At 41.1% G+C, this 17,293-nt stretch overlaps 2 protein-coding genes across 3 annotated transcripts; one reads left to right on the top strand and one right to left on the bottom strand.

Moving 5' to 3' along the window:
* Positions 1-3: 3 nt before the first annotated feature.
* Positions 4-13,420, bottom strand: LOC109487024 (pantothenate kinase 4-like). Of its 2 annotated transcripts, none has more exons than XM_019790945.1 (20): positions 13,153-13,420; positions 12,312-12,406; positions 11,682-11,896; positions 11,009-11,192; positions 10,725-10,817; positions 10,377-10,536; positions 9,739-9,926; positions 9,278-9,359; positions 8,856-8,956; positions 8,492-8,647; positions 7,866-7,978; positions 7,565-7,652; positions 6,969-7,120; positions 6,462-6,517; positions 6,134-6,183; positions 5,667-5,771; positions 4,758-4,858; positions 4,502-4,570; positions 3,929-4,092; positions 4-1,280 (listed from the first exon to the last, which is right to left on the bottom strand). In XM_019790945.1, the coding sequence occupies exons 1-20, from the start codon at positions 13,247-13,249 to the stop codon at positions 1,162-1,164; spliced, it is 2,388 nt and encodes a 795-aa protein (XP_019646504.1). In that variant the 5' UTR covers positions 13,250-13,420; the 3' UTR covers positions 4-1,161. The 2 variants fall into 2 exon arrangements, with proteins under 2 accessions (XP_019646504.1, XP_019646505.1); XM_019790946.1 differs by having other exon boundaries at positions 10,383-10,536; positions 13,153-13,249.
* A 666-nt stretch (positions 13,421-14,086) lies between these two features.
* On the top strand, positions 14,087-16,174 carry LOC109487042. The gene is made up of 3 exons (XM_019790987.1): positions 14,087-14,145; positions 14,359-15,150; positions 15,535-16,174. The coding sequence occupies exons 1-3, from the start codon at positions 14,107-14,109 to the stop codon at positions 15,910-15,912; spliced, it is 1,209 nt and encodes a 402-aa protein (XP_019646546.1). The 5' UTR covers positions 14,087-14,106; the 3' UTR covers positions 15,913-16,174.
* The last annotated feature ends 1,119 nt before the right edge of the window (positions 16,175-17,293 follow it).

Genomic DNA, 17,293 nt, shown 5'->3' with positions numbered 1-17,293 from the left:
ACTTTTCTTTGTTACAAGACCGTTTCAGCAATGGTATCCATATTTTTTACGAGGTTAAACAGCAAGTTAAAGGTTACATTTGTGTAAATAGTGTTGTCAAAGGAATAAAATTTAGATATAATAAGATTGTGTGTAATGTGGAAACACTTTCACAACATGTATTAGATGGACTAGTTACATATGATTTTCTTGTTTGTCTTTGATATGCATTATCAAAAGATAGCCTAATTGTTGTTACATGTAAAACTAAAATGTTGGGTCTCCCAGGATTGTGATGCATTTACCTCAGACTTGTAGAGATTTAAACAAATAAACCATTCTCCTGGTCTTAAAGTTGTCTTTTTTTTTCATTTCTGGGAAATGATCCAACTACAAGCCATTTCATGGTTCAAACTGTGTGTGCACAGTGTGATGTATTGTGGGCAATCTATCAAAGGTTTGCCCTTGAGATTTAAAGTTAAACAAAACATGTTAGGACCTGTATTAACCTCACGCATGCTTATTCCATAATCTCTGATCAATTAAGTTGTTACAATTTGGCAAGCTAGGGCAGTAAATCATATAAATGTACTAATATTCAGAATTAACATAATAATATTACTTGATACAACTGGAACATGCATTCCAGTGTGTTACCTAGTAGACTGAGTTTTCTATGCTGCCCCTTTTATGTGAAACAGAAAGTTACTAAATATTAGTGCTAAAAAATCTGTCCTGATCCACAGCTACATGTGGCTCTCAATACACCAGCAGATACATGACATTGTGTATTTCTCTGTAAAATACAAACTGCGCAATGGACTATGAGATCAAGAGACCATTGTACATGTGCTTTTCGCTAAAGGGTCCAAATGTCATACCATCTTTTGTCAGTCTCACTCCTCTTCTCAAGTCACCAATCTTCTTGGAAAATGTCACTTTATTAGCACTTAAACCTTCTCCCAGCTGCCTAACATGTAGCTAATAAAATCTGGTGCCGACAGGTTATTTCAGCAGGATGAAGATTTTTAAAATCTCTTTACGGTTCTCACTGATAAACCTTAAAGGTTGTCATGGCCAAACTGAAGAACATTCCTAGTAAACTGTCCTAGCCCAGCAGTCCATAGGATTCTGTGTACTTGATATTGCACTGTAGAGGATGTGTCATGGTTGGTGAGGGTGTCACCTGTCTGTTTCTGGACTCTTCCTGGTCTGTAGGGAACCTATATTCCTGCTGGGGGTCATGCCCTCAACCTTTGACCCCTTTGTGTACTTAAAAATCACGCTGAAAACATCTCCACCTGGAAAACAAAATTAAAACGGTCGATACATTCTTGAAGAAAAATTGGAAATAAGAACACATTTAGATTAATATGAGACTCAGATTTACAGCACAGCAATAATTCTTAGTGTCATTTCCTGTCATTAGACAAGTGTCATTAACAGACATTTAAAAAATATGTATGGTGATTTTAGAGTTAAAGAGTTAAAGATCACCCATATTCAGTGAGGGAATCATATTCAAAAGTCTACAGACAACTGAATACCAATTAAAAGTTCTTTACCCACAACCACTTGTTTACAGGAGCTCTTGCAAACAGGTGGTTGTGAACAAAGAACTTTGATGGCCAATCATTCACCACCTGAGGCCTAGAAAAGAAAATGTTTCGACCAACCCTAGAAAAACCTGCCGACCCTAGACTTTTTTGGGGTGGACCCCTGCAAGGGAATTGTTCGAGCTGATCAACCTTTTCTAGCTCGGATCATGATCTGACACCCTATTTTTTTCAAGACTGAAACAGGAAGCACAACATTTTTTTCCTAGGCCTGATGGAATTATTTGCTGGAGTACAGAAAACTTTCTAAAATAAAGACATCTGTCACTTCTAAGAAAAGCAGAAAACGATTTAGCCTACTCTCAGCTCTCTATTAAACGTACCGGTACGCTTATTTTTTTTCGCCTCGAAATCCGCCCGGTACGTTCTTATTTTAGACGGTACGTTTATTATTTTTTTTCAGAATCAAACCAAGTTCAGGACAAATTTTCGGTCCTGAACATAAAAGTTTGAACATAGATTTTCAAAATTAGGGATTTTATTCCAACTTTTCCCCGATAATTTTAAAAATTGGGGATTTTATTCCCGATAAATGTGCTCGTCATTCCAATTTTCTTCGGCCAGGCGGCGTGGATCGAGCGCTAATCGGGCCACTATTCATTCCATTGCCGGCACAATCTTGTGAATTGACGATGAATTGTCGATCTCGCCATGACGCCGCAGAGAAAACTTTGTTATTGGTAGAAAATCTGACACCCCGCTGGCGTTTCACAACAAAATTTTCATGTAAACAACTCCGAATGTCTTTATTTACATCGTGAAAGCTCACCGATACTCCCGCCGGCCGGCCGCGCCCGACCACATGGTTGAGGCATGACGCTAGTTTTCGGCAGCTCGGCGGAAAAATAATCCATCCCCAGAAGAAATGTTACGCATGAAAATAACAACTACAACTTGCTTTCCTCGTTATATGAGTTTTTGAGGCCGTAAAATGTTTAAAACGGTTGAAATTTGCTCGAAAAACGGCTCGAAAATCCACGGCGAGACTGTGGCCGACAGTGTTTCACAATAACAGTGGTCAAAGGTCAAGACTGCATCCAAATGTACAAGATACATGTACAAAGTACATATTACAATGTGCTAAAACGAAACTTTAAACGCATGAAAAAAATTTTTTCGGCTACAACTGAAATAAAAATTCACTAATATTTTTATAAGGTTAATTTTCAAACATTACTGAGAAATTTTCCGAATTTATTGTTTTTTTTTTGTGTTAAAATGTAATGCTGTTTCTATGAATGTGCGGTTGGATGCTGTGATTGTGGAGTCCCTTACATTGGGAGAATCAGATGAGATATTAGAGATTATTACGATTAGTACCGCGACCCGAATGTCTCTCAAAAATTGTTTTTGAGTGGAGTTTATAGACATGATTTATTTGTTTAGCTTTGTCAATATGTGATTTGTTTGGGAAATAGGATTTGGTTTAGTTTTTAATGTATTAATGTCAGTAATATGTTAATGTTAATATATTAAAAACTAAACCGAAATAGGATTTGGTTTAGTTTTTAATATATTAATGTCAGTAACACTTTGGAAAACTTGCTCCAAGTTCCAGGTAGTAAATACATGTACATTTTGTATCATGTATTTTTCACTTGTTGAACTTGTGGAAGCACCGTTGGCCCCCCGGTTAGGGGTCATCCGGGTAACCTATGCCCAATTTTTCAAAATTAAGGATTCTAATAGAATTTTTTTTGAACATAAAGAGGGTAATTAAGTACAGATCTTGAACCTTTCTCCTGCCTTATACATCTGCAGTTGTACAGAAAATGTAGAACTGAAGTTGTAGGAAATGACCTCCATTTGTGTTTGGAAATGACAAAATGCAATAGCTTCGCACCCTCCTCCACCCTGCTATGAATTTCTGGGGAGATCCCTGTATATATATATATATCTATATGGCCTATGGGTTTTACACATTACTGCAAATTTGTATAGAGCATTTATTCAGCATATTGTAAATTTCTGTTCAACTTCAAACTCTATTAATGTAATCTTTCTGATAATTATTAAGCTTAAAAAATCAATAACTTGTAAGAATGCAGGCTGATAATTTGGTACTTTTCCTGAGGGTATGTTTATTCTGGGCGGGTATATTTTTTAGGTTTTGAAGATTTGTCGGGGGTACTTTTATTCCAGAGTCATGTTTATTTGGGATACATACACCGTGGGAACACATTTTAGTAGCATAAACAATTTGGCTTACATGTCAATTTTAAAATTTTCCGGGGGGTACTTTTATTCCAGGGGGTACTTTTATTACATTTTGAAGATTTGTCCGGGGGGTACTTTTATTCCAGGGGGTACTTTTATTTGAGAGGTGAGAGTACCTAGTCTGTTAGCCAGCCACTTGTTCTTGAGCACGGCCAGTTTGAGTGACTCGCAGGAGAAGGCAGCGTGATAGTTGGTGTGGATGGCCCGGCCCATCCCCTCTAACACCACCAGATCTACACCTCTTCTCTGGCACTCCTGAGACAGCATCTCATCTATACGGCTGGGCAAAAACATCTCAAATATATTACCAAAGAGTTTCAATGGTTAAAGTTAAAACTTTTGTTTCAACACAAGGCATTGTTCTCACCTACAACTTTTGACCAGTCACTCTGGTCTTCTTCAAGAGACTGACCCAGTGAGACTTGTCACATAGTTTCTTGGGATTGTGACATAAATGCAAGTAGATACCAACACTGATGAACTTTCATGATACATTGTAGTAAAAAAAAAGTTATAATGATTGATTTCAAATGCCCCTATTACCATTCAGCTAAGAGATTTCCTACTTTATGCAAATATCACAGCATCCCTCCAAGTAGCTATCAAAATTCTAATTCCCTAGGAAAGCATGGAGCATTCTGAATAGTACTGTAAATGTACTGAAGGCTTAAGAACCATACAAAACATACCTCAGGTCCAGACAGGGTGAAGCAGCTCCAGAAGCCATGACTTTCAAGTGACCTTCTGACAGTGCAGTCCTGGTAACAATAAAGCAACAAAAAAGGCTTGAGTGTTAGTGAAATCATGCTTGCAAATATAACAGAGTCAAGTTTCTAGTTTCAACTTTACTTTTTGTGGTCCCTTGTGTGTTTCCTTCACCATTATTTTCATCATCATCTTAAAAAAACAATGAGGTGAATGTAACATACAATGAGCTGTACCCACCGTATTGTAGGGCACAATTCTGCCACCTTCTTTGCCAGGATTTTCAGTTCCCCATATGTCACATCATTCAGGGCTGGCTTAGAGTTTGCACACAGAATGACCTGTGTGCAGATGAAAGTGAGAATAAAGCAATTGTCCTCAAACTGAGGTGAAACATGATGCTTTTTCAGAACCTTAAGCAGTAATTATGCAGCTATTGTACAGTATTCTCAGGCAAGCACACACTGTCATACATGTACTCTCCTGTATACCCATGAACTGCATCTATATAGATGTAACTGCCCTTTGGCACAACACCAGCTTTTGCAGGCACAAGGTGGCAATTGGTGTATAAACACTAGTAGAGGGATAAATCTCTCTGAGTACTCTAGCGGACAATTGAGTACTCAGCAGTTCTCTTTGGATTAGGCATTGTTCTCCCAAATGCTATCTCAGATCTCTTGCAGTCTGTTACAAGTCTCTTTTTTACAACTGTTTTGTTATGTAAATTTCCCATTGTTTGAAAAGTCTCTTTCAAAATTACCTGTGAAAACATGGCTGCTGTGATGTTGTTTTTATGTCATTGTCATTCTATTGTTAGGGTTAGACACTAAACCCCATTTAATTATCTATTGTTCAAAACAATTGATGATATCTGAGGGGGTCCAACCTCAGGTGTCAAGAAGGAAATGAATCTACAGCAGTTCTCTTTGGAGTCTCTTCTTGTGGGGACAGAGCTCTTCCAGCTCTCTTTTGGTCTTGTCCTTTGTGATGAGTACTCTCTTAGTACTCTCTTGTCCGCTAGAGTACTCAAAGAGATTTATCCCTCTACTAGTGAAAAAGCAGGAAATACCATGATGGTTAAAACATGTAGAGTAGTTTGAAATTGCAGAGACAGTCACACCTTCTACATGTACATTATATGTGTACCTGTGTCCCCCTCAGAACCATCTCCCTGGCAAAGGGAAACACTCCCAGGATGATGTCCAGTCCACTGTTGTCAGCAAAGATCAGGGCACACTTATGGGGATGGTCCTGCAGAGAGAAATTTACATGATCAAATGTAGCACAATGATAAGACTAGGCATGGCAACAGACATCTTTGCCCATTTTCAGCATGTTGACCTGTGACTTTAAGAGGGCAACAAAATTTCTTTTTTTTTCCAAAATCAGGCAAAAATTAATGCGTGCGCTGATGTCATCCATAAAAATTACTTGCTGTGGCCTAAGGAAAATTTGATGAGGAGAAATTCAACTATTATTCAATCAACCAAATGACATGTTATTCCTTTAAAGTACACTGTATATACATGTAAATAAGAAAACTGAAGCACACAAAAATTATCAATCAAATGTTAAAAATAAGGTTCAAACCAGTAATCTGAGGTCATGCATACCTGTAATCTTTCCAGCCAAGGGTCTAAATCATCTACAAGCCAGGGACGAGCTGGGAAGAAACATTATCTCATCAGATACAATGTTTGTATATGTGTGCAGTTTGTTTACATACATTATACAATGTTCTAATTGTGGTCTTTTCACTGCTTACACAATATTGTGAAGCACAGATACACAAAACAAGGTGTAAAAAAATCTAGTGGTCTGTGAACATACTTTCTTCACTGCATTGATACACAAAATGGAACTAAATCACTCAAATAACTTTTAATGTCAAGAATATAAACTCAAGAAAGTATATCACAAGGAAAAACTACTAGTATGTACCTTGTAATTTTGACATGGCTTCCTCAAAACCAAAGCTATCACCCCCTTCCATTAATCTGCAAACAAGGAAAAGAAGACCATGTTAGCTAGCCTGTTATATCCATACCAGTTCTAGGTAGCAATTTGCAACAAGAATTCTGTCCATTGTGGCTATTTGAGTCCCTTGATTGGCATATACAGTTGTATATATAGACAGTTAAAAAATAGACTTATGAGAGTTGGTTTTACATGTCGGCAGAATGTACTGCGCTGCGCAAAATCCTGATTTTTCAAGGGTTTGGTTGGATTTTTGGTCAACGTTGAATCAGTATTTTGCCTGTTGCAGAGGATATCTTTTCCGTTATAATATTTGGAAACCACAGACGGGATGTTAACCTTATATGGGCAAATATGACCTTATATGAGACGTTCTTCCAAAGTGCACGCAAAACATTTCCGGCTTTGCGCAGGTGCAGTATGTTCTGCCGACGTGCTCGTTACATGTGTGTTACACTAAGTGCGCCTCACCTGGTGATTGCTTTTGCCCCCCAGTCAAACACGTTCCCAGCCAACAGGCCCTCCGCCAGGGCCACCTGCCGTGCCTGGAACTCCAGGCTGTCCAGGTGCTGCAGGCGCTCAGGGAGGATGCGCAGGGCAGCCTCGTTCTCTTGCTGTTTGATCTAGATGTGAAGGTCACAATTAGTTGTACAATCATACATACTCTCTTTCTGATAACTGTCAGTGTCAACAAAATAAACATTAAAGGCATCCAGTGCATTTTTTAGGGCTTGGAAACCAGATTTTTCAAAGTCAATATTCATGAGTAGTCAATTATCTAAATAGAGGACTAATCTTGTTTCTGCAGTTTAAATGCCTAAAGTATGAAATATTGATTCAAATGTGCTAATGTGGGATAGCATGCGCATATATGTAAACTATCTATATCATACAGAATACAATGTATACAGTATATTGCCTTATTCAAAATATTTCCAGTTTTGCCACCCTGAAATTGCATTGGATGCCTTTAAAACTTTTGAATGAATGATTATTAAATATGAAAAGCTCCACAAGGCTGTCAAATCTGAGACAATTCAAAACTCCTGATCAATGAGAAGACTTACATGCTGATAAGGGTCAGCGAAGTGGAATTCGTTCAGACACTGCTCACGAGTGTCCAGGAGGCTCCTCACAGTCAAGGACCCATAGGCACTGGAAAAAAGGGCATGATGACAGAAAGTCTCTAGGAACCACATTTACTTACCACTAGTGATTATAGCTTGTTAGATTGGCAAATGACAAAAAATTGTTTTGTCATATTATGGTTTTGGCTAGTAAGGTATATTAATACCTGAGGTTTGAAAATACAGGACTTTGCTGGTCATCCCTTGATTTACAAATTATACCACAACATACACCACTTACAAGGGATGTTCCCTCAGTGTCTCCAGCCGCTTGTTGTACTTGGCAATGAACTGTTCAGCCCTCATCTTGGCATCATCTCTGGTGGGCTGACTGGCTACAGCTCTGGCTGCAACCTGTGTACATACAAAAAATGTTAAGAGGCTAAAACAAAAGGTACTGGACATCCCATAGCTTTTTCAAGGCAGTTATGGCAGTGATCACGAGTTGTTAATCTACTGTGTCCTGGGCATGGTATTGGAAGGCGGAGACCATCCCTCTCCTTCCACTGCCTTTTACTTGAACCTCTACAACAAATGTCAGATACCCATCTACTCCTGGGTAAAGGGATGTAAAGTGTTTTCCCAAGAACACAATGTTTAGGCAGAAATCAAACCTGCATCTTCTCAATCCTGTGTCTGTAGCCTAACCACTTAAATGTCATGATACTGTTACATGAATATGTATCAGAATCATAACCTAGCAAAATAGTACATGATACAGGATGGTCCCTCAAGGTTGGAGAACAAAAGGCTAAGGACGGTGCTGCCTGGCGAGAAAAAATGAAGAGGAGCAAGGGGCCAGTTCTGGCTTAAGCATTTAGGCAGGTAGGCAGGAGGGCTGTCTACCTTCTCTTGCATAACCCTCACCTTGCCAAGGGCCTCCTCAAAGCAGTCCAGCCAGTACTTCCTGGCATCTGGGTCCTCGGTGAGGTCCACTGTGTCGGGGAAGTAACTAGGCGAGTCCAACAGGGACGGCAGGGACACCAGAGGCCGCTCCAGACGGTCCAGCTCAAACCTGTCAAACTGTACACCACATCCGTGAATATTTTCATCTGGTTGGTAAGTTACTGAGTAAAGAGACTCTTTTTACACAACTAAGTGTTTTATTCACAGCTTATCTCATATTTATTATATTCAACTTTTGCTTTGTTTGCTTTCCATTGTATCCATTCCATTGTTACAGTTACATCATAACAATGAAATTATTTTTTCAATGTATGATTGTACATACTGATGCTGTCCTGTCCCGTGGAATAAAGTCTGGTGGAGGGGAGGTGCTGTGTAGACCGGAACTCCCAGCATAGTTCTCTCCCCAACAGTACTTCTCAGCATCTGTGGAACAATCGTAAAATCTCCTTACAAAACATGAAGAACATTTTATTTATCTGTGACACCACATAAAGCCACAAACAGACACTTGGCAATGTGTCAGACACACTGAAAGAAGTAAATCATTGGCTGAAAAGAATGATATGGTAAATGTGGTGTGTTATAATACAATGTTGGAGAGAATCTCTGTTTTAATTAATGAAAGCTGTGAGCCATTGATTAGTCAATGATATGGAGTATTAAAAGACGTATATCATATCCTGCTAATTGACTTTGTTCATTATAGCACTTTATATAAAATGCAAAATAATAACGTAGCATTACCATCTTCTTCTGCGCCCTTCAGAAAAGCCCCTATGGCTCCCAAGTAGCCCTCGTGCCTCAAGAATAAGGCCTGTAAAGTGCCCTGCGAATAAAAGAAAATGTAATCTTCTGAATGTGTGTGACCACTACTGAAAAACATTTTCTGGAAATGATGTACATGTATGGCATAAAATACAAATCATACAATTGAACAGTCTTTGACATCTACTGTTTCCAAACAGTGACGTATAAGCTGAAGACAACTGGCCATGGATCTACCTTTTCATCTAGTAGAACTAGTTTGTATATGTAAACCTCTGGCTCTGTTAATTTAGAGATCTTATACGGTAATATCATGGAGGTCTCCATGGTAATATATTATCAGGTACCTAGACGTCTAACCTTCATCAGTTTGTCAACAGCATATAGTGAAACTTCATTTACTAATAGTAAACTTCTGTGGGTAAAAAGTGTTGACCTACCCTGGACCAGAAGTTGATAGCATATGTGATGGTGTGCATGGTGACAGGGTGTCCACGGATGAAGAAACCACCAAAGTAGATCTTCTTCAGTCCGTGTAACTGGGCGTACAGGCAGGCAATCTGGCCGATGTCATTACTGATGGTGTGCAGCAGGCTCTTCGCTATGTCCCTCTCTTCAAACTCTTGACCTATGAAAAAAAAGTCATAAAAACATGAAATGACATAAAACTTTAGGACTGCCTGATTTATTTTCTTGTTTACCAGATTGTTAATTTCATATGAAAAGCAAGAATAAGAAATTTTTAAAAAATGACAACAATGAAATTTTTATGCTTTGCCATTGGCCTACAAACAATAATCTGTATATATGTGACATTGATAGGAGTCCATCATACAGGTCAAATGTTAACAAAGACCTTTATAACTAATCCCCAATATGCTTACCATATGGAAATAATTGCAGAAACACAAGCAAACGCACAAAGAAACACACAGACTGAGGTAACTCACCCTTACGGACTCCGGAAAGAATACTGGTAGCGTGACATCCATGTAACACAAATAGAAATCCTAACCAACAATCTAAACAAACATAACAAACAAACTGTCCACCACAAACAAATAGAAAGTGACTGTGCCTTCACCGTCCTTAGCCGACACCATCTTGCCGAAGCTGGAGGCTATGAGGTCTCCTGGCAGGCCCAGTGCGGAGTAGGCTCCCCCGTAGATATCCTTCACTAACATGTCCACGTTTCTGTGGTCTCCCTGGCTGGCCAGCTGCAGCAGCTCATCAAAATTCTGTAGTACATACAGATCACAAGAAAGGTATTAATGCATGGTACTTCAATAAAGAACAAAATTGGGTGCGAGAGTCTAAGTAATTTACCTGTACCTTTTACGATGCTGTTGTTAAAAATAGCCAGAAACCCACTGTTTGGTTTCAACAATGATGCAAAAACATGATTTAGAATAAGACTTCTTCTTACCTTAGCTTTAGTGAGTTTGCAGCCCAGTCCAAGGAAACTGCCTCCTCCTATAGAACTTCCTCCTATTCTTTCATACTTGTCATGGGACTCCACCTGAAAAGTTAGGGAAGCAAAGTGGCTGACCTAAGACTGAGGCAAAGTGCAACACTTTTTCTAAACCTCGTAAGTGCAGTGTGGCCTTGCCATGGCTTGCATTCTCAGCCAAGCACACATCATTCATTACCAATCAGTCATCCTTCATTATCAACATGCTGTACACTTCTCTTGTCCATTTTGAGCAGTACCTTCACAATGCTGACCCCAGAGCCAATGTTGACCAGTAGGAAAGGGAAGATGTCAGCGTCCATGGTTTGGAACTTGTAAGGCTGGGGACTGTGGCGCTGGTATTCAAACGCCTCATTCGTGATGTTCCTCAGCACAAAGATGCACCCCTGGATCAGGCACTGCATCTCATCTTCCTTGTCACACCTGAACAATACATGTAGTCATGTAGCAATCTATCAACTGTATACTATACATATAAAGATATACATACACTTAAGTTGTGAAAAGAATGACAAACTAGAAAGGTAACATTTGAAAATCAAATGCATTATGTTCACCTTCACATGTATAGCCAGTAACAAAAAGCAACTGCTCTGTTTATTCTTCATACCCGCCAACTCTGTATGTCCTGCTACTTGCTACATAATTTTACCCAACACCACAGGGTGTCTGCTAGTATACCAGTTACCATGGTGACAGCCATCTGGTCTAGGTGATTGACATTTTATGTGTTTGGAGGAGCAAAAACAATTAATATGTGTTTTCCTTCTGTGAAGGTAAACATAAATATGCAGAGCAACGGAAAAACCCAGAATTTCAAACCTTATTTTGATGACATGTGCTATGATCCTGTAAAATTATAGGTACATATTTCCAATATGTAAATATACAACATGCTTGAATGGTTCTCACTCTAGTCCCAGCTTGTCCCTGATGAGGTTGGTGTACTTGTGTGCCCCCCCTCCCGTGGCCTTCACCACTTTCCCCATCATCTCCCCGCGGCTGGACACCAGGTTCTCCTGGATAAAGTCCAGACACTTCTCAAAATACGTCATCTCGAACTTCACGAAGTGGATCCGCGCTCCGATCTCATTCTGTTCCTGAATCTCATACAGGTGGTGGTCATCCTGGGGGGAAACAAAATGCTGTTGATAATGTCAAACACTCAGATTTTATTTCTATATTAAGGGGAGAAAGGGTCCGGCAAGTTTTATTGGAAAGTTTTGTACTCTGTAAACCAAACGAAAAAAAAAATAAAAAACACAGAACAACTACTATGCTTCCAACCACTGGATTAAAATATAACGTTATACAAAAATGTACCTGGCTTTTTAACCCTTGTCCTGCTAGCATAACCCAACTTTTTGTGCCCTCCGATGGTATAGTTACTTCTGCATTTATTGTGTTTCACTGCAGTGAAATGCATTGCATCAGAAGTACCCCCAAATCGTACTAGTACCTATACAGAGTGCTTTATAGATGGTAAAACAACAACTGCTGGGTTCCGCAGGACAAGGGTTAAAATATAAGGTGTTATTGTACCTGCCCTTCACCATCATCCCCACCACTGCTGGCACTTACAAACGCTCGGCTTCGCTCCACCGTGGAGTAGTACGCCAACTTAGCGAGGGACCCACCTGGCAAGGTGAAGCAAAAAGCATGTTAAAAATAAAACTCATCATCAAGTAATTATGACATTATGCAATAATCAGCTGGAGCAATATACTTTATACAGGGCCCACATGCTCTTTTCTGTAGAGTGTCATCGGCTATTTTCATTGTATGTAGAGTGAAGATGGATCGCTCTAATTCAACGTAGCGTATAATTGGTGAATTTTGCGTAGAGCGTAATTCGCTGTTTTGATTATACTTAATGCGTTATAGCACCCAGGAATTTATCGTAAAACGTAATAGGAAGGCTTCCTGAATTAGCTGGCTCTCAAAATTTAGGGTAGAGCGTTGTCAGGACCCCTCATGCAGGCCCTCTAAACTTTATACAGCTTTTCTGCGTGGGGAGGGGGGCGTTACATGCATGCTCACGTTTCATTCAAAGAACATGACAATGTCACAAACATCCCCTTTATACGTATAGTGTCTGTGTCCTTTTAAATTCATATGACTTTCATGATAAAAGTGTGACCTTACATTGTATACATTTTACAGTGTATGTCGTGAGGTAACGTTATATCGATGTGTATAATTTTTACGTACTTGACCTGACCTAAAAGTTACGCACTATGAAACTTTTGTTGGTGACAAGATCTTGAAGCATTCATTCTTTGACAGCTTGAATGTGATATGTGTCTAAACAATGGCTAACAGTTAACAGAACACTGAGACCAGGCCTATTTTATTTAAAGCACATATAATGATCATATGTTACCTATGTCCATCGCAAATCTCTTGGCGTTTCTCAGGTTGCGAAACACTTCGTCCGGCGGTAGCGAAATGCTCCTGGCATAACTACGCTCTGCACACATCCTGGAAGCGCAAGCCTTTCACACGGAGACGGACAAGACTAGATTGTTGGTATGACAGCGCTGGATATGTCAAAAACGCGAGTTAAACGCGAGAACACACAGAGTTCTGCGAAACTCAAGGGCGCAGCCATGTTGTTTACATTTCAGTAATGTAAACAACCAGCGCAGAACATTCTGCGCAACCCATGATTATCGTCTTTTCCCGTGAAAACTACCTTCAAGTCGTTACAATTATTGCTGTCAAAATACTAGGGTTTCGCCTGAGGAAAAATCACGATCATTTCCAGACAAAGACATAGGACACACAGAAACGATTTTAATCACCCCTATAATCACAGTGGGCTCGCCCAGACAGGCAAATCACAGACGGAGGCGGGAACTTCGAAGAAGTGGTGTAATAACAGCACTGTAAATCGTCTGTGATGTGATTGTGCTATTCAAAATGGCCTCGTAAAAGCTTGCTTGTGAAAACTCTGCCCAAAGCTCTGACATGACACTCCTGGAAACACGTTGGAAGAGAAAGCAAGAGATGTTTCGAGGTTCAGATGGTGTATGCCCTTGGTGCTGAAAACACATTCCGTCACTGTAAACAGCCACCTACCCCTCTTTTGGCGGTAAGTTTTTGTCAGGTTAGATTTATTGAAGATATGACACAAAACACGAGTTTTCTCGCCACCTTCCTCTCTACTTTTTCGATTGATTCTATCTATATACATGTAGACACATTCTCAGAGTAGAAGTGACGTCAGAAACCTCTGGAACCTGAGGACACAACTGTTACCATAGAGACGGTATGATTGTTGTGGTCTAACAGCCGTCGTTGCAGATGGAAAGATAATGGTGTGGACGCTGGTTGGATGAAGAAAAGGGCTTTTGACAACTCTGATGCCATGGAGGTAAATATTAGCAAAGTAAGTGTATCAATTCCATTTTGTGCTGTGGTCATTGCGATTGTTAAAGTTCTACAACGATGAAAAAGTCATTCGAGAATCAAAGCAATGTTCCAGAACAGTTTCACTGAAGTAGAGCAGCTTCACAACTTTTATGATAACTTTTACGTTTTTCGCCTCCTTTGTTTACGTTAGTCTATACTGTCCGTCCTCATGTAGTTGGTGGCTGTCAGCGGCGTTGCGTTGTCACCAGTTCCCGAGAAGGCATCGGCAGAATCGTCGAGGCGAGGCGATCACGGTAGTATGAAGGGCCCAGCTTTATCACAGGAACCCGGGAAGGTTGTGCATGATTCCGAACAACCGACGGAAGCCATGCCGGCCAAGCTACAGGAATTCTCATTCGAAGAGGCGGAGAAATCGCGACCACCGGTAACCTCCCTGGCCAATCAGCGGTCCGGTTACATGCCCGCTTCTAGAATGTACTGGCGACTCCCCTCATACAGGCAAGCTCCGGGCAAGGATGAGAACAAGCTGACATCAGCGAGCTCATCTAGCAGCATTCTATCGTGGCTTTCCGAACTGGAAACTGCGGTGGGGATGGCTACGTCGACAACATCCGTCAGCCACGGCGAGCAGGGTGGTATGTTCCCGCCTGGCAAAACCTTAGGTCTACAACTCCCTCATATCCAGGATCTTGGAAACTCCTGCGAACAACATGGAACGGTTGGCAACAACCCAGGGAAATGGGCTACAGTTGCAAACTCGCAAAGAGAAGACCGAGATCACCACAAGGACTCTTCCTTTATAACACATGACAACAGCTACTTGTCCAACACCACGCCGCCGCTCACGCACCCAGCCTTTCAGGGGAAACGTGGCTTCGACCCCTGGAAGAGAAGGATCGAGTTTAACAGAGCTCACTATCCCGTCAGTGTGCGGCAAACCAAGTCAGACCTGCGACAGACGGTCCCACAGATGCAGAAACAAGCGACCACAGGGAAACTGTCCAAGGTGAGTATGATACTAAAACCTACACGTCCATGTCTTAAAACATCCAATGTCATTTAAGGGTGGCAAAGCCAAAAAAACAACAATACTAGTATTCTGGATGAGGAAATCTGTGTGGTATTGACATTTACTGCATTTTCTTAGCACATTTTTAAAATAGCTTAGCCCAGAAACAAGCCACATCAGGAGCCCCTTTATTTTTTGGTACCATCAATAAATAGCCAAAACCATGGCAGCCTACCATACGAAACAAGCCACCTTTTTCTATCAGCAACATAGCGTTTGATAGGCTTGATCCAACGTACTACATCTAAACAATCAATGTTAAGACTTGATACGTTAAGATTATCGCTCACTGGTATATGCATTTTCCTGACACCTCGCTAGGTGACGTCCGCACCTATGGTCATCAAACAGATGGAACCGCTACCGAGGGACTCAACCGAAAACCTGCCCGTCCCCAACATCATTGAGCGTGATGAGCTCGAGTTCCTAACCCCGGTGGAGACCGCAGAGAGAGAGGATCGCCAGCGGTACAGGTCCGGCCGCCAAGCCGGGAACACCTCGCCGTGGATGTGCGAGGACTGCTGTGAGAGGGAGAGAAAGGCGAGGAAGGCCAGCGGGTGTCAGAGTAAACAGCGCGGCGGCAGGTCGTCTCTCCACACGGCCAAGATCTGGATCGGCAGGAAGATGCTGCCTTCATCAGTTCCACGGTGCACAGTCATGAATGTCGTCCCGTTCGAAAACCGATTACTGAAGAAGTAGTCGGTTTTCACCACAAGGAATCGAAAGTCATCACACGTATATATGAAAAGAACCAAAGGTTGAATATCGACTTCATCACATTTCTAAGTAGGTGATGAAATACACGATGAAATAAAACAAAAACACAGTAAGTTGCAATATGCTCAGTGAGTGAATCATTGGATAGGAAAGAAAAAGGCGAAAAGATGCCATGTCTCACAGATTTTGACATGTGTTCTCAAATTCAACATATAAGTTCCACTTTGATACAATTTTTCTGCAATGTGTCTTTTAGCAGAAGCTGATTTGTCAATTGCAAGTGTTTATTAGCCAAAACAATCATACAAACTCATTAAAATTCATTCACAGTATAACGTATCATAACATCTGTTGTTTTCTCTTCATCATTGGATATCATCATATGTTGGCTTACAGGCGTTGAATGGTACATTGTACACAACGTACTGGTGTACTGCGCATGCTGTATTGCGAAGAAGTAGGAGGTATACTTTGCAACGTTTGAAAGGTTCACATAGGGGGCGCAGCTGCACTACCGATGTTAACGTTGTCGTCCCTTCTATGACTGTGCGTTTGAGGCGTCTCTTTGATGCTCAGAGTTTTAGACTTGGGCTGCTTTTTGGCGTGTTTTAGGCGTTTTTATTCGGCTTTCTTTTTGTACTACCCATGTAGGTCCCCTACTCTTTTCGATAAGTGTGCATGTAAGTGGGGTGTGGCTCTCCGAAAACCCGGCCGCGGGACCTCCATTTAACGTCCTATCCGCCCCATCCCTAGCCGAAGCTAGGTACTCATTTACACCTGAGTGTAGTGAGGAAAGTCGTGTGAAGTGCCTTTCCCAGGAGCACAAGATCGGTGTCATCGGGCAGGATTCGAACCCGAGACCTCATGGGTCTGAGCCGAACACGCTACAACTGCGCCACACGACCCCACAAAAAACTTACTCGCTATCTCATCATCTGCACCAGGTGAGTGTAAGGTTAGAAGAGGACTTGTCTGTCCTTCTAACCTACTCTCCTGGAAGACACGTGGGATCTTCTTTCCGAGCTTGTGATACTCGATCAGTAAAACCGGGTCCACACGTGAGTGGTAGCTCGCGTGTTGGCTCGATTTTTATCACATTAATAATGGTTTATATGGAGCGCCTGTTGATGTTTGTCTATTTGGTTGGCTTATATGTCAGACTACCCAATTAGCTATAGCTGGCGGCTATCATTAGGAACCGGAGGAGTTCTCTTTTGAAGAACGGCGTCCACAGTAGAGTTTCCGCCAAAGGCACATGGGCAGCTGTGGTGACACATAAGGAGAAGCAATGGGACAAACAAATAACATACACCATAATATCAATTAGCCTGGTTACCAAACCTATTATAGCTCCCGAGTCCTA

Source organism: Branchiostoma belcheri, unplaced genomic scaffold (genome assembly GCF_001625305.1).
Source record: "Branchiostoma belcheri isolate BF01 breed outbred unplaced genomic scaffold, Haploidv18h27 scaffold85, whole genome shotgun sequence".
In the NCBI taxonomy this organism is placed as follows: Eukaryota; Metazoa; Chordata; class Leptocardii; order Amphioxiformes; family Branchiostomatidae; genus Branchiostoma; species Branchiostoma belcheri.
This window is presented reverse-complemented; position numbering and strand designations above follow the sequence as displayed.

Bases quoted from the DNA above. Each gene is read 5' to 3' on its own strand.
- LOC109487042 (XM_019790987.1), top strand. From the start codon at position 14,107: ATGAAGAAAAGGGCTTTTGACAACTCTGATGCCATGGAG. The intron at 14,146-14,358 runs GTAAATATTAGC...GTCCTCATGTAG, and splicing joins ACAACTCTGATGCCATGGAG to TTGGTGGCTGTCAGCGGCGT. The intron at 15,151-15,534 runs GTGAGTATGATA...ACACCTCGCTAG, and splicing joins CCACAGGGAAACTGTCCAAG to GTGACGTCCGCACCTATGGT.
- LOC109487024 (XM_019790945.1), bottom strand. From the start codon at position 13,249: ATGTGTGCAGAGCGTAGTTATGCCAGGAGCATTTCGCTACCGCCGGAC. The intron at 12,407-13,152 runs GTAACATATGAT...TCACCTTGCCAG, and splicing joins GAGATTTGCGATGGACATAG to GTGGGTCCCTCGCTAAGTTG. The intron at 8,957-9,277 runs GTAATGCTACGT...ATTGTTCCACAG, and splicing joins GAAGGGCGCAGAAGAAGATG to ATGCTGAGAAGTACTGTTGG.